This window comes from Drepanopeziza brunnea (genome assembly GCF_022702325.1).
Source record: "Drepanopeziza brunnea f. sp. 'multigermtubi' strain 214-2 chromosome Unknown ctg7, whole genome shotgun sequence".
NCBI classification, from domain to species: domain Eukaryota; kingdom Fungi; phylum Ascomycota; class Leotiomycetes; order Helotiales; family Drepanopezizaceae; genus Drepanopeziza; species Drepanopeziza brunnea.
Window position 1 is genome coordinate 93,515 of NW_027094070.1, and position 23,446 is coordinate 116,960.

The window sequence follows — 23,446 nt, forward strand, 5'->3', positions numbered from 1 at the left end:
TGTGATTACTGTCGGTATCACAGGTACCGAATGAGAAGTACGAATATTATGGTGGTACCAATTGAATTCGTGAAGTTTGAAGAGGTCAGCTACCGGTATTCTAGCTGAAGGGGACCTGTATGCTGGTGCCAAGGCCGGCTACTTAGTGGAACCACGTGACCTAGGATGCCCGTGCCCTATATTCCCACAATTACAGTCGATTTCTAGCAAGTGTCGGGCTCGGTTAAGAGCTCGTCGAGTTTAGCACAACATCGAGTACTTCCAGGCCGATTGTGACTGTGATCTCAAACGGAACTGTATAATTATTATCTCTTCACAAACGAGAGGAGATTAACAAGATTGAAATCGATGTCAGTCAACAACAATAATAACAGCAACAACAGCAGCTCGGGTAATAGCAACTCTAGATCCGTCTCGAGTAGCAAGAACAGAACCGAGAGCAGGTGCGTCCAGAGTCAACACCATAAGTTTAAAACACCATGACCACAAAAGCTGCGAAGTCAGCGGCACCTTTTGCGAACGCAACTTTTTGACTCCGGCCGGAGGAGCAGCAGTAGATGTTACTGCACTACCAAAGGCCAGGGATAGTGCGACGATTAGGGAAGCTGGCACTAGAGCTCTCAAACTTACCTTCGCTGCCTCGAGCTGCAGTCATCTTGGAGATGAGCCGAGCACACAATGTAGTTTGAGGTATGATGGCTGTTGATGGCCCTGCTATTGTCATAATATGGGCGGATGGAAATATGATCGGTTCGACAGAAGCGAGGATAATTGGCAAGGCCGTTGAGACTTAGGGTAGGGTCGGGCTGGGCTCGTGTTAAAGGCTTATGGATGATGGATAACGAATGATGAATGACAGCCGAGATCCGCCCTCGGTTCAATCTCATAAAGTAAACAATAAACACAAACACAAACAAAGTCAAGGCTGGATCGAGCTGCATTCCGTGCATGTTCGCATCGGTCAAGGTATATATACATAGAATCTGGCATCCGATCCATCTCTCTAGAATCGAATGCTAGTCTCTACTCTGTTATCTTCTAGGAATCCGAACCTCCTGCAAACAATTACGGAAGACGAAAACCTACAATTTCTTTGTCAACATCAACAAAAGCAATTGAGCCAAAGGCGCAATGATTACGCCGACCGACCGTCAGCCGCTGATAAATCCAGCCCATCATTTTCAGCGCCGCCAACGTCACATCGCCAATCAGCAGAGGCTCAACTGCACCTCGATGTTAACGTCAGCACTGTCTTACTATCTTACGAAGCGTTTTACTTTTGGCGAGTATGCTTGTGGTCTCTGGAAAATACATATATATATTCCACAGCTGCCTTCTCTGGCCGTCATCATCGCACCTTCCAGTGATCGATTTACGACTCTTGAGTTTCCTGCAATCTCGTCAAATCCACCACTGGGAGACAAGCCCAGGCCATTAGCTTGTGTTTTCAAGCCACGACATCGAAACCATTTCTCACCCCTTTGCCTCTAACTAAGTTTCAGAGGACTCCACGATGACTGCTAGCGACGAGGACCACATCGCAGCTGTGGACAGAGAGGTCGCAGGCCTCGCCTCGAACCACGAGAACTCCTATCCCTCCTCCGAGAAGAAGAAGGGAACTCAAGATGTCTCTGAGAAGACCTCTGTCGGCGGCACAGACGAGCTCGACACGGAGAAGCAGCAAGCCGACAGGACCACGGAAGAAGTGCCCCCGCGCGACATCTCCGGCTGGAGATGGGTCGTCGTCGTGCTCTCCATCCTCAGCTCCACGTTCCTCTTCGCCCTCGACAACACGATCGTGGCGGACATCCAGCCTGTCGTCGTGCGGGAGTTCGACGCCGTGGCCAAGCTCACCTGGCTCTCGGTCTCGTTCCTGCTCGGCGCCGCGGCCACGAACCTGGTCTGGGGGAAGATCTTTGGACAGTTCAATGCCAAGTGGACGTACATCCTCTGCGTGACGTTGTTCGAGGCCGGGAGTGCCGTCTGTGGCGCCGCGCCCACGATCGAGGCGTTGATTATCGGGCGGGCGATCTGCGGAGTGGGTGGGAGCGGGATGTACGTTGGGGTGATGACACTGCTGGCAGCGACGACGACCATCCACGAGAGGCCGCTGTACGTGGGCGGAACGGGCCTGACTTGGTACGTTGCCTCTCCTCTCCTCTCCTCTCCTTTCCTTTCCTTTCTGGTAGGATAGGAAAAGTCCCAGATCTAACCTCGGAGAAAGGGGCCTGGGCACGGTCTTGGGACCCATCATTGGAGGAGCCTTCTCGGACAGCTCTGCGGGCTGGCGTTGGTCCTTCTATATCAACCTCTGCATCGGTGGACTGTGTGCTCCGGTCTATCTCTTCATGCTCCCTAACCAGGACCCTCGCCCCGGAGTCACACTCCTCGACCGTGCTCGTGAGATGGGTGCGTAATCCCACTCGCAAGAGAGTCGTTCCGTTCCCGAAGTAAATAAAGTTCCGTACACCACACAGTAGCTAACGAAACGTGAGCAGACTACCTCGGTGCTCTCCTGACCATCGGCGCTTTCGTCTCGGGCGTGATGGCCATCTCCTGCGGGGGCGTGCAGTATGAGTGGGATTCCGGGACTACCATCGGCCTCTTCGTCTGCTCCGGCCTCCTCTTCATCGTGCTGGGCCTGCAACAGGTCTACACGGTCTTCACCAACACGAGCCGCCGCATCTTCCCCGTGGAGTTCTTCCGGTCCCGGACGATCCTCATCCTCTTTGGCATGACGGCCGCAGGGGGGACGGCAGTCTTCATCCCCATCTACATGATGCCCATCTACTTCCAGTACACGAGGGGGGACTCGGCGCTGGAGGCTGGGGTGCGATTACTGCCGTTCATCTTCCTGATGATTTTCGCTGTCATCGGGAACGGCGCCGTCTTGTCTGCCTACGGATACTACAGTATGTCATTTCATTCATTCATTGATTCATTCATTCACCCCCCCCCCCCCCCCCATCTCGCCCGGATGCCCAGAATCCAAAATTTCATGTGTACAGAGCTAGCTGATGACTGACTAACCCTCAAAGTGCCCTGGTACACGGCCGGTGGCATCTTCATCGTGATCGGCGGCGCGCTGATGTACACCGTCGACACCACGACCTCCACCTCTGCCGTCTACGGCTACAGCATCCTCGTCGGCTTCGGCTGCGGGCTCTTCGCGCAGGCCTCGTTCTCCGTGGCCCAAGCCATCGTGGAGCCGTCGAACGTCGCCGCCGCGGTAGGCTTCATCACCTGCGCGCAGGTGACCGGCGTCACCATCGCGCTCGCGATCGCGAACGCCGTGTTCCTCAACGGCTCCCAGGACAAGATCGCCGCTCTGCTGCCCGCGGTGCCGCTCTCCGATATCCAGTCTGCCATCTCGGGGGGCGGGAGCGACTTTGTGAAGAGTCTGAGCCCGGATTTGCAGGAGCAGGTGTTGGTTGCGATTGTGGACAGCATGAGCAAAACGTACGTCCTGGTGATTGTAGCCGGAGCGGTGGCGGTCGTGCTGAGTGCGGGGATGAAGAGGGAGAGGCTGTTCATGGCTGCTGGTCACGCTGGGTAGCTATAGACTGTATCCCATACGGAGAGAGAGAGAGAGAGAGAGAGAGAGAAATGGCGGGAGTTTTTAGAAGTGACGGGAGAGAGGGACGGCGTTTATGGTATAAGGATAGGTAGGCCCTCGCTGTTTTATTTAAGACTGGTCTCTCGCTCAATATTACAGCCTCATCTTTGTTTTCACCATCAAAGAAACCTCGAAGATTGAGTGCGCTGTGCTAGCGAGGCTTGTAGAGAAAAGGCACCACTCTCTGCACGATAGATCTACCCTCGCTAAAACGACGCCAGCAGTCTAACAACATTTCCCAGAAGTAAACAAACGTATAACTAATGAAAAACCCCCAAGACAACCCAAAGAAATCGCCAAGCAATAACGGAGTTAAATCCACTGACAGATAGATGGCAAGGGAGTAGTAGTCTTCAAAACAGTACTGATTACTGCGTACAGGACCATTAAATATATATATATATATATATATATAATTTTTTTTCTTTTAAAGTCCGACCAAACTCCAAACCCCTTCTGAACTTGGTGAGTGCTATATCTATATATACACCCTACATAGACTTCCTTCGTCCCCGGACTACTAGGAGCCCTTGGCTGTTTGTTCGGTTTCCGTTCGCACCTACCTCTCCCCGCGCGACCGGCGTAGGGAATTAAGCCCTTGAAGCCTTTTCGGTCTAGCACGTATCGCCTCTGTCCTCGGGTTTTCTATCTTCCCCCAGCAAATCGTGATGCTGCGCAGTCAGGACAGCTTCGTGAGCGTCGCTTGCAGTCAGGTCTGCTTCCGTGTCTGCCTACTGGAGTATGTTCCCTCAGATGTGCCAATACGACGTTCAGTTTGAGCAGTGGATGTTTGCAGGGCGCCAGCGACGAGATTGTCTGGTTGAGATTAGAAGTGCTCTTCGCAGTATAGAACCTTGTGCACATTCACGTAGTGGCCGACGTCTCGGAAACGTGACGGCATCGGAACAAATCTCGATGACCGCGGTATAGCACTTAACTAGTCCCATCTTCAATCGTTCAGAGACTTCACGTGGGCTGGACTTTCTGATGCAGTGATGAGATCGCGGGAAAGCCTGATGGAATGATTCGAAAGTCGTGGAAATACCGAGCTTAGATTGAAATGTTAGACGAGACAATTCACCGATAATTTGAAAAATGTATCAAGATCCGCTCCAAAGGGGGTGGACTCTCGTCAAGCACTGCATGGTAGTTTTTTCCGAATAGCGCTCGCTGTCGAAGTTCCCGTGCCTCTAAAGCAAGGCATCTTTTGAAGCGACGCGAATCAACTCCTGTACTTGCCTGGAGCTGATAAGACCTGCGGTGTAACAAACTGTCTCGAGCCTTTTGCTGACGCCCCAAAATTTCCTCAAATGCCGACTGGGTTGTTGGCGGGGACAGGGCCGCCGCCATGCTGACCGTGTCTGCTGCAGTCAGCCGGCTCGAGCAATGTGGCATCAACAACGCCAGAGCAACCAGTACGACGATGCTCCGGACAATCCGATTTGTATAGCGTGTGCCGTGTTTCTTGGGATAGCAAACGACAAGCGGCGAGAGAAAAAAGCGGCTTTCGACAGTTTCTTATTTCTTTCCATATTCCCCAGCTCAAGATATAATGATGCATCACTATATTGGCCATGACATTAAGCGAGTCAACCAATTTCCATCCAGTGACAACCGGCAACCACATATACCCTCGTACAGCTGCTGTGATTCACGCACACCGAGATACCAGCCAGCGGAGACGACCACGCAAAGAGTACGTCGGCAGATATCGTGGTTGGTGCCTCATCGCTTTCAGTGAGCCCAGACAGATCCGGGACCCTCCGGCTCTTTTTCAACGGCCATAATGGGAAAACCCCAGACGTTGTCTTCCTACAACAAGGACCAATGTAGTTTCCTACCAGCCAGTCAAAATACGTGGGCCTCCGAGGGGCTCTTCGACTTTGACGACTATATGGTTTACGTCCTAGACTTGACGCGTGATGAGGGGGGTCGAATTAACGGACATATGTGGTCATGGGATAATAAACACAAGCCAACCTTTTTCGGAAAAATAACTTAGGGATTAAGTCTCGCAATTTAGAAGCGACTACTAAAACATAATATATCAGCCTTGAGCCGTGAAAATTTCAAATGTTGACGAGGCTGATCTCGAAAATTCCGGCGATACTTTGAAAGACTACCCAAAGACCATGGGTTCTCAGGCAGAGTTTTTCGCCGTGAGGAGATCTAGTGAGCATGATTTGAGATTGGAAGGGCATGAGCATGTATCAATACCGAGTGATCGCCATTCAAGACAAGCATTCGAATACTACTGTAACATGAAAGGGCTTGGTAAGAACTTAAATCACTGGGAGCTACGAGCATATATCGAGTTGATGATTCCGCAATTGAAGGCATTCTCACATGTCTTGAGAGGATGAGCTGCGAAGGGGAATATGCGATTCGAGATTCAGAGCGGTAAACAGCACTGACAGAAACTTCCAGTCAACGATCTCAGCCCGTGCGGAAAATGCTTCAGCGGCAGATTGAAACAGGCTGTTCTCTAATACCTTGCAAACTTTCTATGTGTAAGGCAGCCGCAGTATACGCCAACATAAAGCAGCCAGGACCGTGGCAGAAATGATCCCACATCGAATCCCTGAGCTGAGCCAGCCTTGTACATTTGCATCAGAGCCAGCTGTAACGACTTTTTTTTTCGCAAATATTACGTAAGATGCAAAGTTTCAAGATGAACCCCTCCCCTCCCCCCGAAAGGTAACAAGAGACTCTATTTTCTATCATCCCTTGACGTTCCATGCATTCACGTGGGTGTGGTCTGGGGAAGTGTCTGTTTGAGCTTGGCATTCCTTATCGGACTTATCGTAGCAACGAGAGGATATCAAGTGAACTTTTCCATTTCTTCCAGCACTGGCTGGTAATGTCACTCCTCAGCATGGCTCGGAATCATCCCCTAGACTGGGAACACTGCCGTCGACATGACACAGCAGAACACAGAAGTACGGACAACCAAAGCATTCTGTTCCATCCCAAGTCGACTGTCGACCGATGCGTACGGAGTATGGCTGTGCTCGGAATAGATAGATGTTTATAAACACGCGAACGCTTCAACCAGACGCGCGATGCAAATCGAGTAGTGAGATGAAAAACAGGAGGGGGTCGAGCGAAATGGCTGTAGCCATGCTCCGAGACTTCCACCCCCAAACACCTGCGAACACCTCATCGTTTGGGATGCCAACGGCGCCCATGGCCACGACCAGCTTCGCGATCGATCAAAGTAAATGCAAACAAAAGCGAGAATACGGAGGCTGGGTGTGAACGTGGATACTCTCTTGGTGTCCCTGGACCTCACCGAGCGAGACATCTGAGGCGAGGGGCCCAGGGGAGAAGACCCTGGATCCCACAAAAGGGATGGAAATTCAATAAACACCCTTCACTCGCCAGCATTGCGTCACGAACTGCTCGGTGGGAATCATTGACCAGCCGCAGGCCTCGGGGCCTCACCCCTGATGCATTAGGGGCCGGCTCGGGGCGGGACGACCTGCGCACACTACTCTGTATGAATGAGCGAGCTTATTTTGACGTTCATGGGATCGGACTGGACCTCAGATGAGATTTGAATCTTCGTTCATCGACACTCGGCTCCACGCTCATGGGGCTTATGGGGCTTTGGGGTGCGGAGCACGCAGGCCGACGGGTCAAACGACCAAACAAGCAGAACCTCGAGATCACACGAGATGAAGGCCGATGCCACTCCATCATGGCGGGCGGTAATAGAGCGCAGGCTCGAGCGAGGTGCTCTACGCCAGCATGAAGCCATCTAAGATGGAGATTCGTGATGGTGGTGGTGGTGGTGGTGGTGGTGAGAGCCATGACAGCATTGAGGCTGGGACGAGGAAGAAGGGAGTGAGAAGTGAGAAGTGAGAGGTGAGCGAGGAGGGAGGAGGGAGTGACAAGTGAGTGAGTGAACTGTGAGCCGTGAGCCGTGAGCCGTGAGCCCTGAGCCGTGACGGCTCAAAGAAGGCTTCGGGGACAAGCCGCGACCCGCATGGCATGGGCATAACCCGGAGCACATCTGTGCCTGGAATACTCCGTAGCTCCGTCGCTCCACATGGCCCAAGCACAAACTCGATCTGATAAACATCACACAGTAAGGGATGATGAGATGATGAAGAGCATTGATTAGGGAGCGTCGTGAATGCCGTGAGCGGATATGCGTCATGAAAACGGCGTCGCGGGTTACTGACGGAGAATCATCCAATAAATCAATACCCAAGTGAATCATCAACTCATTCACGATGATTTGATGAATCGCATCGATGCCCGTGTAGACAGAAGTTGGACGTACCGGTACTGGTACTGCGTATCGAATCAATCCATCGGCACGGAAAATGGACAGCAAGGCAATAAGGCGGGGCATGTAGATCTCATCTCGCCTCGGAATCTGGGCTGCGTCGCTAGAGTAGGTACCGGTACGCCGTAATTTCGAGTCCTGCCCTTCGGTGAAGTCAGCAACCACAAGCCCAGAAAAACTCACAGTAGCTCCACCGACGCTGAACATCATACCATACCGAGAATCACTTCGAGACCTTATGATAGTGAATGAGATACCCGGAGAAGATGAAATAGGAGCGCGAGCAGAAACCTGGTGAGGAACTCGATAAAAACAGGTCGAATCGAAGCTTGACCGGATAAGCGCTAGCGTCCCACCTTCGCGAACTTCGACCACCATCCTTCCACCTTCAACTTCCAATCTCAACGACCTCCCTCGTCGACTAATTTCCTCACTCGAATCGCACCGCACCCCCACCGCACCGCCTACCGTCGACGATAATATAACCTCCGATCCGGCAATCCCTCTGATCCCTCTCATCCGGTGGTATCTGCATCCGACCGCCTGGTACTGGCGACGACCCAGCATTCTCGGCGAGTCTGCTCTCGCGCGAATTGATACGGCACCCACCACTGTTCGCCCCTTCAACAAAACAGCTACCCGTACGTCAGTCAATCCATCCACCTCGAGCCCCATTTCTACCACGCCAGGTCCCACGTTACCATAACACAAGACTGCATGATACACACACATGCAGCGCCGGGAAAAATGCCAGCCGATACAGTGGCCATGCCGGCCCAAGAAACTGCGCCGGTCGGGCTGCACTCTCCCCCGGACTCAAACTCTGCAATTAAAGATGGCGGCAGCGACTCGGAACTCTCCGACTTGGAACCCGAGATCGAGGCCAGCGAGAAGCTTGAAGTTGCCCCCGACCACATTTCCGAAGGAGGCGTCCCAGTTTTCAAACCCTCCATGGCAGAATTTGTAGACTTCACGCGCTATGTAAGTCACCTCTTACAATCGATCCCGGCGCTTGGTTCGATCTCACTCCTCCCAGACATATGCTAACACACCCCCAAAAGGTGAATGCCGTCAACCCGTACGGTATGCGGTCAGGAATCGTTAAAGTCATACCTCCCCCTGAATGGCTCGCTGCGCAACCTCGGCTCGACGAGGCTATCAAGACTGTGCGGGTCAAGGAACCGATCAAGCAGGACATCATGGGCACGGCTGGAACTTATCGACAAGCAAATATCGTGCACCAGCGCTCTTACAACTTGCCACAGTGGCGCCAATTGTGCGAGCAGAGTGAACATCAGCCTCCCGCGAAGAGAGGAGAGAGACGGGCGAACCAGGACAAGCCTGTCAAACCGGCCCCCAAACCCAAAGCCACACCTGCCCCCCGTACAGCGAAGAAGCGTGGAGCAGGAAGACCTCCCAAGAACAAGTCGAGATCGGCAGCGATCGATAAGGATGGGACAAGCACGCCCGATCGTCTTCCCACACCAGTCTCCCCTAGTATGAAGCCCGAGGATGACGACCAGTCGGTCAAAATTGAGGAGGACGAGTACGATAGCCCAGCAAAGCTAAAAGGTGGACGACAGCCCAAGGCTATCTCCGTCTCTTCTCGGCGCAAGAACAACAAGCGCGAAACCGGTGTGGTGGATGAGGCTGCGTTCAAGGACTTCAAGTATGAACTTGACGAGGAATTCAGCAAGGAACGTTGCGACGATCTCGAGCGAAACTACTGGAAGACTCTCACATACGCTCCTCCTCTCTACGGTGCAGACATGCCTGGGACACTCTTCGATGAACGTACCACATCTTGGAACCTGGGCAAGCTGGATAATATCCTCGATGTTCTAGGCTCGAAAATCCCTGGTGTCAACACCGCCTACCTGTATTTGGGCATGTGGAAAGCAACATTCGCATGGCATCTGGAGGATGTCGATCTTTACAGTATCAACTATGTCCACTTCGGCGCACCAAAGCAATGGTACAGTATCTCACAAGGAGATGCGCGCCGTTTTGAGGCGGCTATGAAGAGCATCTGGCCTACTGATGCCAAGGCATGCGACCAATTCTTGCGACACAAGACATTCTTGATCTCACCATCCCAGCTCTTGTCGAACTACAACATCAAGGTCAACAAGATCGTAGCCCACCCGGGCGAATTTGTTATCACCTTTCCTTACGGCTACCACTCTGGTTACAATCTCGGCTACAACTGCGCCGAGGCAGTCAACTTTGGGCTTGAGTCGTGGCTCGAGTACGGTCGTGTTGCTAAGAAGTGTGACTGTAGTCAGGCCCAAGACAGTGTCTGGATTGACGTTCACGAGATTGATCGCAAGCTTCGGGGCCAGGAGGCCGAGTACGAGGAGACAGACGACGAAGAGGAAGAGGAGGAAGAGGAAGAGGATGTCAAGGCTTCTGATGTACCGACATTTCCCCAGATCAACAGGGATATCAAGCCGAAGGCTCCCAAGAAGAAGCGCAAGCGGCTTAATAACGAGAAAGACGAAAAGTCCAATGTCAAGCGAATCCGTGTTCGCATCAAGGCACCCTCGAGGGAGCCCTGCATCCTTTGCCCGAACGACATCCCCTCCGAGCCTCTCCTCTTCACCGAGGACGGCCAGAAGGCTCATCGATTGTGCGCTACGTACATCCCCGAGACCTCTATCGAATCCGGGGACAAGGACATTATTGTCGATGTCAAGTACATCAGCAAGGGTCGTCTCGACCTCAAGTGCAACTACTGTCGCTCGAAGAAGGGCGCTTGCTTCCAGTGCTCGCAGAAGAAGTGTACACGAGCTTATCATGCTACATGTGCTGCAGCCGCTGGGGTTCTCGTTGAGCAAGGCGAAATTCCAGTCTTTGGTGAAGATGGAACTGAATACAAGGATTGGGGTATTGAATTCAGCTGCCGATTCCATCGCACTAAGCGCGACAAGAAGCTCGAGGGTGATGCACTTGGAGAGGACAAGCGCCTTCTCAAAGCCGGCTTAGACTTGAAGGTTGGCGATGTCTGCCAAATGCAGTATTATCGAGGCGACATTTTTGCTGGAGCTGTCGTCGAGAACAGAATTAGTGAAGAGATGATACTTGTCGACATACTTCCTAGAGGGTACGTATTCAAATTGGAATGTAGTGGCCCGGTCCTGCTAACGTATCTCAGTGATCGCGTTGAAGTTGAGTACAAGTGGCTCCTCATTGCAGACCCCGCAGATTACCGTCTGCAGAAGCCATCTGCAAAGGCTATACCTATGCCGAAGTCTTTCAAGGATAAAGAGTCTCTCAACACGAGCAAGCGTCAAGTTGATGACTTGCCAAGAGCGGAGGACCCATTCGTTCAAGGCTGTACTTGGGCAGAGTTCAAGTGCGAGAAGATCCCCCGCAACCCGGCTCAAATCAAGGTCGACTTCAGCAAGGAGAACCAGATGTGGTTCTATCTTGGAAAGAATTCTACGGAAGCAAAGGCGCAATTCACGGAAGATCCAGCAAAGCCTCGGCACAATCCGAAGGGACATTTCCTAGATACGATTCCGAAGCCTGCCCCCGCCGTATCACGACAGTCATATGCTGCTTCATACCCGTCAAATTCCAAGGCAGAAGCTTCATCTTCGAGTGTGGCAAAGGCGGCAACCCGACCGTACCAGCCTGTCTCTGCAGCCTTTAACAGGCCAGAAAAGCCATATGTATACAAGCCTCGCAACAGTGCTGAGATGTACAATGTGGATCCAAAAGCTTACCGTGATCAGCAAAACTTCCTCCAGCGATCGACCGCACCTGCCTACACCTTCGGCTCAGATCCTCGTTTCCAGAACTCCCAAAACCCTCGCCCAGCAAATCAATACTCGACTCACGCACCCGCTGCTAAGGGTCCACAGCAACAATCACAGGCGGGAACTGTGGGATCTTTTGGATCGACTCCACGGCCAGCGCCTGCGATGAGCACTTCACGTCCTGGTACTGCTATCCCTACACCTCAGTCGATGTACCGTCCTTCCAATCATGTGGCGTCGCCTAAACCTATGAATCCCTTTGGTAGCAGACCACAGCCTGCGAACTCGAAACAAAGTCCGTTCGCCAAGTATCCTTACTTGCAGAAGGAGCATAATGTGTCCCCGTTGGAGTACAAGAGCCCCTACAGACCTGGCGGCGGTTTTATGAACGGTTACCAGGGCAGTCTCCAGGCGCACTTGCAGCAGACTATGTTCCGGCCAGGTGGTTCCATCACGTCGAGCATCTCGTCCTTTGGGGGAAGCTCGAAGCCTTACTCAGGCCCGCCACGTCCAAGCCTGCAACTGCAAAATTCGTCCTCTTCGACTTTGCCCAATGGTTATCATTCGTATCGTACTTCTGCGCCTGCGCCTTCTTCCATACCTGCTCCAGTACGCACTTCTGTACATACCGCTGCGCCTGCGCAGCAGCAGCCTCAGGCCCCTGCAGCCACAGCCTCTGCAAACACCTCGGACAAAAAGGACAACGCACCGCTGCATCCTGCTATCAGGCAAGAGTACAACAGGATGTATAATCAATACCAGGCTCCTGAAGATTCGGCGTCTCAACCACAAAGCTCTGTTTTACAACCACCAGCCATGTATCACAGACACGGTCAACTTCAACCGCCATATCAGCCAACGATCACTCCTCAAAGCCAGGCTCGGTACTATCCTCAACAAGCAGCCCAACCTCTACCCCAGAAGCAGAACCTGCACCAACCTCAGCAACGAACACAGCAGTACAGTGGCTCTTCCAACTCCGCCCCACAAACCGCCTACAAACCAGGTGCGGTGCATCCAACTAGCCGTCCACCCGTGTCGCAGCCTGAACCCCAACCTTCTATGTTGGCTGACAATTCGCAAAACCAACCCTCTCCGTCGGTAAGAAACGCGCAGGTCCACTCTCCCGCTTCACAGCAGAAGTACCAATCGTCTCCCGCAACTAACAACTCGCCTGTTCACCCTCCCGCCCAGCAACAGTATCAGCCTGCTCAAGTTGCTCGACAGTCGCCAATTCATCCTCCCACGCAACAACAATATCAGCCGCCTCCAGCCGCTAGAAATTCGCCAGTCAATGCTCCGGTGTCTCAACAGCAATATCAGTCTTCCACAATGGCTATGAACTCGCCAGCTCTGTCATCAGTCTCCCGGCCACCCTACCAACCTTCTCCCAAGTTTTCGGAGTCACCAATCAGCCGGCCTGTCTCACAGCAGCAGTATCAGCGATCTCCAGTCGTTACAAAGACACAGATTTACACCCCTCAACAACAGTACACAACACCCGTGACTCCAGTTTCTCAGCCACAGTACCAGCCCATGCCTCCCACTACCAACGGACAAACACATGCGGCTCATTCGCAGGCGCAGTATCAGCAGCAATCTCAGCCACAAGATAACAAGCCGATATACGCGCATCAGCAATACTTTCAGGATTCGCAGATTCACCCGCAAGTACACCAACAGGCTTCTGTGTCACAGGCTTCAAATTTGCAGGTCCGCGACTTTCCAGACGTCCCCGCTGACTCTACTACGCTGGTCGAGAGAATGATGATGACACTGAAGCGGGCACCGGCTGCTTGAGGGGTCAAGCGCAGAGAGATGATTCTAATTACTGGCGAATTTGGCGAGGCGAAACGGGGGTACATGTACAATGATGGGAAAGATAAATGATTAACGGAACGAAATGATGTGGGATGCACTTCTGGCGGACCAGGCGTTATACGATAGACGGGCAGCTGAGTGCCAGGACGCCTCATTGCGTTCACTTCTGGTGCACAGGATTTGGGGGCGGGGAGTTTGGGCACGATTCAGTGATCATCCGGCGCCGTCTATTTTTTTGATTGTTTCTCGTCCCATGGCAATCTTTGTTCTCCGATCCCGGTACTGGGAAGCATTGATTTGTCTTCAAGCGGTTCTCCCGGCTGTCATCTCGATTCATGCTTGACCTTTTGTCGAGGAGTTTTCGCTTCTACCTGCATGACACGCTACATTCAGAAGGCAGGTGCTCCAGGGGGAAAAACCACGGCTTTGCATTTGTGAATAGTGGGGCGGAAGAGGTGTAATAGGAAGGGGCGACTGTACATTACTCTTGCTAGCTAGCTACTTTAACTGCGTTCTGCAATCCGAATGAATAAAACTGCGGGCTTCTTCTGACTCGTGATTGGTGCTCAGTTTGTATTATTATTATATTCGGATTATTATTGTTGTTCGATTTGCAGGGCTTGGGTTGGCTTGGGTTGACTTCAACCGACAGCGAATGGGCCAGTTCCGCCTGTCTGTCTATCTGTGGCTGTGGCTGTGGTTGTGGTGTTGAAGGGGACGCCAGTTGAGGCTACAAGTTCCGTAGTTATACCTACGGACACTGAGGGCCCAGGGGGCCGATCGATGTCTTTTCTTGTACATACAGTACCTACCGTACTCTATTTTATCTCTCCCGCATCGGAAGTAATCGTGTTGACATCCGACAGACGCCTGCGCCAAGGTCCGCCCAACAGAGAAGGACATGATCGCCCTCGGCCCGGAATTCAAGGATTGGGACCGCGAATTACGAAAAAGGCCGGCAAGCTATTATACCACTTTAACAGACATCTAAAAGATACAAGAAAAGACCACCACCTAACAACTTATACAAATGAACACTTAGTCCTTATCAGCCTGGCTGCTTCAACCGATATTGTTCCCACTCAAGCCCCTTTCTCTGCAGACTCTTGACCAAGCCAAAAACCTTTAAAGAGAACGACCAAAAGGCTCTTTCCCTTCGAAGTCTTACAAGTCACTTTTCCCAACCATTTCCTAACAAATGACCGAGGAAAGAGCACTACAGACTCCTTTCGCTATGCACTCGTCTCTCCTCTTCTTCTGATTCAGAAGATCCAGGACTTTACCTTTCAACTGTTCCACCACCATAGGAGTGGAGGGGGCTAATGTTGTGGATTAAGCGAGAAATTCCGATCAAGGGGGAAGTGACTATCAAATGGAGTATCGCTGTCATTGCTATCAGGGTCTTTTGTCTGCTATTTAAGAGAGGCGCCTGAAGCCACTGCGGGACATCCAGACGAGAGAGAGAGAGAGTACTTTGGACCTTCATTTTTGACTTGGGAGAAGTGTGCTCTTGGCTTACAAACAGTCTTTGAAAGTACGGATTTCTTGGCCCACTCATTCATTCATGTTGAGGGAATACAATCGGCCGTTCCAGCTTCGAATTTAAGACCAGCGCCCCTTCCCCCCCCCCTTGGATATTGTTCGGCAGACCAAATATGAAGTTGAAAATTCCCTCCCGTCCCTCAAGAGAAGAGAAGCCGTTTCGCCGGTGCAGATCCAGCCTTCTATTTTCCATCTTCGCTTCCAACCAGAACGCCACGCTCGAGTACGGACCCGTACCGTCTGTCTGGATCTGTCTGTTTATCCCATCTACCCATTTCCAAACCCCGAGAAAAATTCTAGTAGGTTCTCCTCCCCCGGTACGCAAGTCCGCCGCTCTGCACTTTGTGACTGAAGATCAGGGGCGCGTCATTCGTGAGGAAGACGCCTCTTCTGCGGAGACCTCTGCGGTGGTAGAAGACGACGATGAGGTAGATGGCGTGGATGTAGCCCGGGATCCAACTGGGTTAATTCGGTAAGCGTGATCCATCATCGTGTTGGGAGTGCTTGTAGTGGGAGAAGGTATGGTATGGTATGGTATGGTATAGCATAGTACGTACCCGAGCAGGGTGAGGATGAGGTTCACCACAATATCGCCACTGCAGCCTGCGATCATCAAGACACCGAGTGGCGGGACTGTACTTCTGCGTTAGCAAACATTCCCATACTAAAAAAAAAATCGAAAAAAAAAAGAGATGGAAAAATGTAGAGATTGGATACTCACAGATGATGGTGAGGATGACCAAGACGAATCCAAAGCAAAAACCCATTTTGAACTACTCGGAAAAGAAAGCTGCGGTTTTTGGACTCTCTGCGATTTCGAAGTGAAGTATTTTGCGATATTCGAAAGAGTTGCGAATCGACGTCTACAAGTCTCCCTTTCAAGCAAAAAGGAAATCCGCAAAGTCATATAGGCAGGCGGGTGTCCGTTTCACAATATAGCCCCAATTTAAAGTTCAGATTGTGCATTTTGCCAGCGCAATGCAGAGAAGCCCATGTACTTCAGGCTGATGCCTGCCATCCGAAAGATCTTTCGCGAATCATGAGACTGCGCAGCAGCTTTTGGGGGGTCGCCGGTTGGTCGTCGGTCCCGGTGTAGGCACGTAATGATGCTGTCGTTTCGGAGCACGGGAGATGGAATGTATATACGGCACTGGGCATCGTCATGGGGCGTCATTCTGGGTGCTCTATATGGTGTGTCTCATCTGATATGATAAGTATATGAAGGGCTGGAAGGGTATCCATGAGTAGAAATCTGGCACGTGTTTGGAGGCCTCGCTTCGACTTTCGACCCTCCCCCCTTTTTAAGGTTGGGGAATTACCGGAATCGCTCAACGCTCTCTTTCTCTCTTTTGTTTTTTTCCGCGGCTCTGATGGTCTCCGGCAATTTCCTCCGAGCGAGACGTTTGATATGGCGTTTTTCTGGGGACAGCATAACTTCTCTGCAAATCCACGTTCGCGTCCCCGGGGCCATGACCGATGCAGCAGTTGCGCAAAGTCGACAACTTCCAAGGCATGAGAGACCCTCTGTCGCCAGGTGTGCTGTGTAGTGGTTTGCTCTGGAGACTTTTGGAAACTCCAAGGTCATCATCCTTTTCTTGTTCTTAGTTACGATGGGACTGGAGAAGCCAGCGGGCTTGCCAGGACTGCATTGCTGTCCTCTGGCCTATCCCTATCTCGCCCAACTAGATATTCACTTGATTTACTACATCGCGTCGATCTATGCATTTCGTAGCTGAGAGTCTTGTCCCAATCGTAGCTGGCTGCGAGGCATCATCGTGGACTATGAAGATGTAGTCTGGTAGAGCCTCGAGTCCACCGGAATGGGATTTTAAGTGCAAGATATGAGTGGACATGAAGGAAGAGATTCATTCTCAAAGGCGAAGACATCTTCGCAATCAGACAGTTTCAAATATTGTCTTTACAGGCTAGACGGTCCTCCAAGTTAGAGTCGGCTCTTTCGTATGTACAAGAAACCAACTTCAACAACATGTCATGCTGATTTGATCATCGGCGTAATCCCTTGAGCTCAATGAGGATATGGCTGCCGCTGATCCATTTTCCTAATATTCTATTAGGTGATTGAGATAAAAGAACAACTTCTCATTTCGGGTCACAGACACCGACGGAGTGTACTAATGTCAAGTCTTTGACCCCCCTTCTTCTGCTCGCGTAGGTAGTATGACTCTCTCGAATAGATAAGTGGCACACCTTCGAAAGAAAGCCTTCGAATATCGGCATTGAAGAGCTTCCCTCGAATCGCGTGAATTCCCTCCTACTGATCGGTAACGAGCCGGATATTGCGATCGTTCTGAAAATAAGAACGTCTGATCTCTCCTTGGCTGTCTGTCTCTACATTCCCGCAAAGATATTTCCTCTTAGCCAGCCAGTAGAATCCTCGCTTCTCAGGTCTTTGGGAGGGGGGGGGGGGGGGGGGGGGGGGGGGGGGGGGAGGTCTTGCTATCAACCAGGTTGTTTACCGTCAAACGCAATTGCTCAAGAAAACCTATTTTTTTCCTTTGCTCGCTTTCAAGTGTATCAATACCGCCAAGTCCACTTACCTACCACTCCGAGACTCGAGAACAGCGCCTTCCTTCTAAATAGGGAATCAGACGGGAAATAATCGCAAATTAGCTAGCCATCAGTATACACCACTCCCCGATCTTCCTGATTGATCCGCCTTCAATTCCTCGCGGAAAAGACTGCCAGGTTCCATGTTGGTCTACCGATAATGGGAGAGATAGATGGTCATTATAAAGTTCGTGACTCCAACTCCGAGAAAATGTCGCTGTGGAATCGTGGACTAAGCAAGTATAAAAGCCACCGTTGACGCCGACCAAGACAGAGCAGCATAAGGAATCGTGATGCCTCCCGACAACCTATGAGATTGGATCTACAAGCAAACGCATGCCCATACCAGGCCGCGGCATTCAGGGCCACGAGAAAGCATCGCATCTGCGTCCCCGCGGTGGCCAGCAGCTGTGACCTACCTCCCTTCAATCAAGTATAACGAACCACAGACATCGCCCCTCCAAAAACCTCTCTCTTTCTTTCGAACTTCAACTTAACCGAAAGCTCCTTAATGCCGCTGAAATTCTCCGGAAAGCAAAACTCGAAAGACAGATAGATGTGTACTAACTCTATAGCCACTTCATACACATACACGAGCCAGAAGCTTAGTTCAACACGCAATTCCCTCCAAAAACACTCACTGAAAGAGACTAGTCAAGCCATTGAGAAACAGGATTGGGTGGATATCAGCGCTATTCTGTCTGTTGATTTTCCAAAGAGGGGGTTGTCGATGATCAAAGTACAAGTACTTCTTTATCCTTCTCTCTGACTCTAGCTTGCTGCTACAATCGACGAACTACTACGAATGAATGAAGTGTTGCTCGAGATCTGGCGCTTATACTGCCCTAGTCTGTCAGTAGACTGTCGACACGAGAGTCCGAGAAAGGTCCAGCTAGGTATTGCGGGCTCGAAAACTAGCTAACTATCCTTCTTCAATATACCCACCCACCCACTACAACTACAACTCTACTGCCAGAGTCACCAGCGCTGTCAAGATATAACAAGCGCAGAACATTTCAAGAAAAAAGAGGTGGGGGGGGGGGGGGGGGGCAGTAACAGCCGGGTACGAGATCAAACAGCGCATGAAACCAACAGCCGGACGAAACATTCGGTCCCTTGGTGTAGAGGAAGGACTACACGTGGGATCCCATTGGTTAGTCAATCGCCATGGTTTGCTGTGAGCTCTCATCCTGGCTGGCCTAGGGAGTGGCGATCTTTCGCAGGGCACAGTATGCGCTTTGGTACTTACACGCAAGTGTTAGAGGGGATGGCGAGGATTAATAGGATTAACTATTGTTACAAAACCGATGAATGAATCCAAGGGATGGATGAGAAACAGACAGTCAAGTCAGTGAATGAATGAATGAATGAATGAATGATTATCGCTATGTTCCAATCTGGCAAAGGTAAGCAACGGTAACGGCAACGAGGCTGCTAAATCCAGCCAAACTGCGCTCAGCGCCTAGTGTAGCCTTCTTTCTGCCCCCTCTCCCAGCAACTAATAAACCTTTCTTTCTCTGATAACCATAGAAAGATAGCTCAGCAAGTCAGCTCAGCAAGGTCAAGACTCGATAACAGCTAAGCCAAACACCAACTCAGAGAAAGAGAGGATAATATATATATTCTCTACGCAATGAGATCCCGAAATAGCAATCATCATAGCCATAATGTGAGTGGAAGCCCAAGTAGTTACTTATTAGACCTTTGATCCCGATCCCAAGTACGGGTTACCTTGCTGCCGATATCATTCCCGTTTTCAAAACATAAGCGACAAGCAACGGCGAAAAGGAAAAATCCGGGCATACTTTGATTCGAGATAGAGGTTTGTAGTGCAGACCCTGACTCGAGATAGGGGCTTGTAATGTAGAGAAGACGAACTCCATCGTATGGAGTCTGTATGTATTGAACGAGTCTCCTGCATCTATTTGTCCAGCTGATGTTATCCTGCCAGTATGGTCGTGTCAATCTCATGAGTTCCTACCACGATGAGCCCCCAACATTCTTTTTGAAACCGCTCCATCTGGAGGTATTTAGCAGGCAGAGAAGAGATCAATCATCATAAAGTGAGGCCGTCTAGTTCTTAGAGAAGGATGAACGCGTGACCGGCGCCAAACAGGCTGCAGAATCAACACCTGCACCCAACCCGATTCTGTCATCTGGGCGAGTAATTTTCTTCCTTGCCTTAAAGGTCACCTGGCGGTGCTCACTTGAGCGTCGCGACGGTTCTTTACGAAGGAAAAAACAATATCATTCTGTGAGGCATCACGAGGCGGGCTCGCGAGTACGATGTGATTGTGATTGCCCCTCAACCCGGACCGTCATAATAACAAACACGAAGAGAACCGCGCATAAGCAAAGCAAAGCATCGCATCGCCTAAAAGCACCCTTGGCCTAACAAAAAAAGGAAAAAAAACCTGGAAATAGTAAAAGTCGGAAGAGAGAAGGCATATTATCAAAGGTTCCCGATCCCCAAGTTTCCCTTCGCACGCCTAGGCACAGTAACAACAATGATTCTCCTTTCTTCCATAGCCGTTCCGTCACCTATTACTTCATCCGTCTACTCCCCCCTGCGTATGCAACGAATGTTGGTGTCCGAAACTCCAGGGGAAAAGAGGAGAGCGTGAATGTATGTAGGATGGGATTATGCGGCAGGCCGATCCAAATGACAAGAGGTCGTTCTAATGCGCGCGCAGAAAGGGAAGAAAGAGCTAGTCGTTCCGTTCGTTCAAGAGCAGCACAAAGACGAGTGTTTAGCAGCAGCCACCAGCCGACCCCGATTGCACACCCTGTCCTTGTCCAACCTGTACTGTAGGCTTGTTGTTCGCTGTAGTCGTACCCATTCTTTCCTTAATTTGACGGGCCATGGTCAAGAATGCTTGCTCGACGTTGGATGCGTTCTTGGCAGATGTCTCGAGGAAGGGGATGCCGAGGCTGTCAGCGAACTCCTAAAGAGATGGGTTAGTAATGTTGATAAATACGGGGCTTCGCATGATGATGGGGCCTTGCGGTTTCGGATCATCTGATGAAGCGCATGTGAACATCACGTACCTTTGCGACTGTGTACTCGACGACCTTCTTATCTGACATATCCGACTTGTTGCCTACGAGCAGCTTGTTGACGCCCTCCGTGGCATATCTGTCGATTTCCTGGAGCCATTGCTTGACGTTGTTGAACGAGTCCATATCTGTAACATCGTAGACCACGCAGATGCCGTGGGCACCTCTGTAGTAAGAGGAAGTAATGGTTCTGAAGCGCTCCTGTCCCGCAGTATCCCACTAGATTCCATCAGCGTTCGTGTTCCAGGCCTGTAACTCCAGAGCCCTTACAATCTGCAGCTTCACAGTCTTTCCGTCCAACTCGATTGTTCGGATTTTCTGCCAAGTTATCAGCGTCTATCCCAGTCTCCCTTGCATAGTGTAACGTACGAAGTCGACACCGATGGTGGAGATGTAGCTCTCAGTGTATGTATCGTCTGCGAATCTCAACAGCAAGCAGGACTTTCCTACACCGGAATCTCCGATAAGAAGGAGCTTGAAGAGGTAATCGTATCTAGAGGGTTCGTAATTATTCTCTCCGAGGTTCTTGAGGGGATCGAAAGCGCCGGCAGCCATAGTCGGTATGCAAGAGGCCATGAGAGAAGGGTACTCTGCAGCGTAATAAGTCAGTATCGTTTCTAGGTATGCAGGCTTGCCTGTAGTTGCAAGCGGCTGCTTGCCGCATATTATATTGCTGGGCAAGGGGACTCACTACTCTGGATTCATGATGGCGACTGCAAGTGGTCTCCGTATGCAAAGGGTCGATGGTGCTAGGGTTCTTGAAGATGGGAGGTGCGATGTGGATTAGGTGGAGGTCGGGTTGAGTTGGGTTGAGTTGAATACCTGGGGAGTCGGGGATGGAGCAAGGCTTCGTATCGCCGCTAGGGAGTTCAAAGGGTCGGGTCACTCGCCTACCTAGTGCACGTGATGTGTGAACCCCTGCTCAAAGAAGTTGCCATCAGTCACTGGACGAATTTAGATATATCTGGCTAAGTACACAGTTTTGGTGAATCAAGGCCTCTCGTTTCTAAGTTTAAAATGAATCATCCAGTGACGATTTCCTATTCCCAGTCTCTAGCAGAGACAAAACATAAGTTCGCCTTAGCCTCTTGCTTCTAGACCGCCGGCTTTGATACTTTACCTTTCTAGTCTTTTTGCCTATCGCCGATAAAGCGACTCTCTGCATCTCACTTATAGTTTGTTCAACCTCGTCATCAAGCCGCATTTTCGCAAACACAGAGACTACATCTCTGATGTCGTTTGAAGCCATACTCAACTATTCAAGCTGATGTCGACGCCTTGCAGTGTCATTCGTTCCGCACCACATAAAGTCACGAGGTTCTCCTCCATCGTCCTGAGCTGTCGGCCCCTTCGCGCAGTACACCCTATTGAAAACAGCGCAACGAGATCTCTCGCAACAGTCCGACCAGATCCCAAAGTCTTTTCCGATGTCTGGTTCACAGGAGCTGTGCCACGGCTGAACATCCATCCTCCGCCTCTATCATCCAACCCGCGCAAACCAGACGAACGGACAGTGAAGCTGGGGAAGAGCAAGTCCACCTCATCTGCCCCTCCTGTAGATCACAGACCACGTACAAGTCAGCTGCTAACACTCGACAGCTCTCCGAATCCTCCAAGAGCGCCTCCCAACACTCCTGCAATCGCCTCTTCCGCAGGAAATCCTCTCCCCGCATATCAGTCTTCACCTCTTCCCCTCCACCCACCCACATCTACCCACGGTATCCGGCCGTGTCGCGTATTCAGCTGCGTTATGGACCTCCCCGATAGCATGGGGCCGCGTTCCCCTCGTAGGCGAGGTTCGCCTGACCATCTTATCCGAACGGATGGTCAAGTCTAGCTCGAATGCCCGGTTACCGTCCGCAACTCGCCAGGAACAGCTGATCGTACGGTGGCGTACGGTTGGAAAGACGAAGGGCAAGGGGATCGGTGCATTTTACAAGGGTATTGGAGCGAGGGAGAGCGTGGACAAGATTACAGAGTGGTTGGGCGGTGGGAACGGCGAGGACGATAGTAAGGAGTTCACGGGACTGTTCATCTTTGAGTTCGATGAGGAGGGCAGGATTCTAAGCCACACCATCGAACATGTACGAGAAGGAGGAAACTGGGAACGAGGAGTCGGTGCTAGGGTCGTTGGCTTGACAGATTGGTTGCTCGGAGGAATGAAGAGGAATGGAAATGAGGGCGCGCCTTGTCCGGCTTGTTATTCTGGGGAGAGTGAGAGGGCTAATCGTAGGCAGTAGGATCCGTGTAGAGAAAACTGAAATTTGGCGTCGGGGAAGGGCCTATGGCTGGATAGGTTTATTAATTGGCGTTCAGGCTGGAGCAGTCACAGAACTGGGTTTAAACTCTTCACAGATACCAAAATACACCTCTCTATAATGTAGCATTGGGCGTCAGCCAGAATGTATTGGAATTTGCAAATCAGATAATGCTAACCTAAATGGGACACCATATCTGGAGATCTAATACGTGTAGATAATTCATTCAACTGATCGAAAATTATCCTGGCATTCACGATTTTTGCAAAGATACCTGGTATAGGTTTAACATTTCCACCCATATATATTCATTACCACTTTCCTATCACTTCCATTCTACTTCACTCCCACCCCCACCCCCACTCCCACTCCCACTCCCATGTACCTCAGTCTCGTCACCTCCTCGCTACGCCTAAATCAGGAAGGGATATAAGCTGTACATCGGAAAAATACCAGAATTTTGATTCATGTAATAAGATAGCGAACCGCGGGAGTCAAAAACAGACACGATGTAAATAGCCGAGACGGT

General features: G+C 51.1%; 5 protein-coding genes across 5 annotated transcripts; 3 read left to right on the forward strand and 2 right to left on the reverse strand.

Annotated features, from left to right (window-relative positions):
- Window positions 1-1,513: 1,513 nt before the first annotated feature.
- L3040_004586 (uncharacterized protein) lies at window positions 1,514-3,556 on the forward strand (the record flags this gene model as incomplete). Its single annotated transcript, XM_007287907.1, has 4 exons — window positions 1,514-2,139; window positions 2,225-2,409; window positions 2,499-2,912; window positions 3,039-3,556. 4 exons carry the CDS (start codon window positions 1,514-1,516, stop codon window positions 3,554-3,556), a joined length of 1,743 nt encoding a protein of 580 aa, XP_007287969.1.
- Window positions 3,557-8,678: 5,122 nt separating this feature from the next.
- L3040_004587 (uncharacterized protein) lies at window positions 8,679-13,471 on the forward strand (the record flags this gene model as incomplete). The annotated part of the gene is made up of 3 exons (XM_007287908.2): window positions 8,679-8,891; window positions 8,972-11,013; window positions 11,065-13,471. The coding sequence occupies 3 exons, from the start codon at window positions 8,679-8,681 to the stop codon at window positions 13,469-13,471; spliced, it is 4,662 nt and encodes a 1,553-aa protein (XP_007287970.2).
- A 1,859-nt stretch (window positions 13,472-15,330) lies between these two features.
- Window positions 15,331-15,801, reverse strand: L3040_004588 (uncharacterized protein; the record flags this gene model as incomplete). The annotated part of the gene is made up of 3 exons (XM_007287909.1): window positions 15,331-15,493; window positions 15,592-15,667; window positions 15,756-15,801. 3 exons carry the CDS (start codon window positions 15,799-15,801, stop codon window positions 15,331-15,333), a joined length of 285 nt encoding a protein of 94 aa, XP_007287971.1.
- A 4,551-nt stretch (window positions 15,802-20,352) lies between these two features.
- On the reverse strand, window positions 20,353-21,364 carry L3040_004589 (uncharacterized protein; the record flags this gene model as incomplete). The annotated part of the gene is made up of 5 exons (XM_066156250.1): window positions 20,353-20,547; window positions 20,651-20,878; window positions 20,930-20,977; window positions 21,029-21,152; window positions 21,354-21,364. 5 exons carry the CDS (start codon window positions 21,362-21,364, stop codon window positions 20,353-20,355), a joined length of 606 nt encoding a protein of 201 aa, XP_066011675.1.
- Window positions 21,365-21,926: 562 nt separating this feature from the next.
- L3040_004590 (uncharacterized protein) lies at window positions 21,927-22,899 on the forward strand (the record flags this gene model as incomplete). Its single annotated transcript, XM_066156251.1, has 2 exons — window positions 21,927-22,188; window positions 22,259-22,899. The coding sequence occupies 2 exons, from the start codon at window positions 21,927-21,929 to the stop codon at window positions 22,897-22,899; spliced, it is 903 nt and encodes a 300-aa protein (XP_066011676.1).
- Window positions 22,900-23,446: the final 547 nt, after the last annotated feature.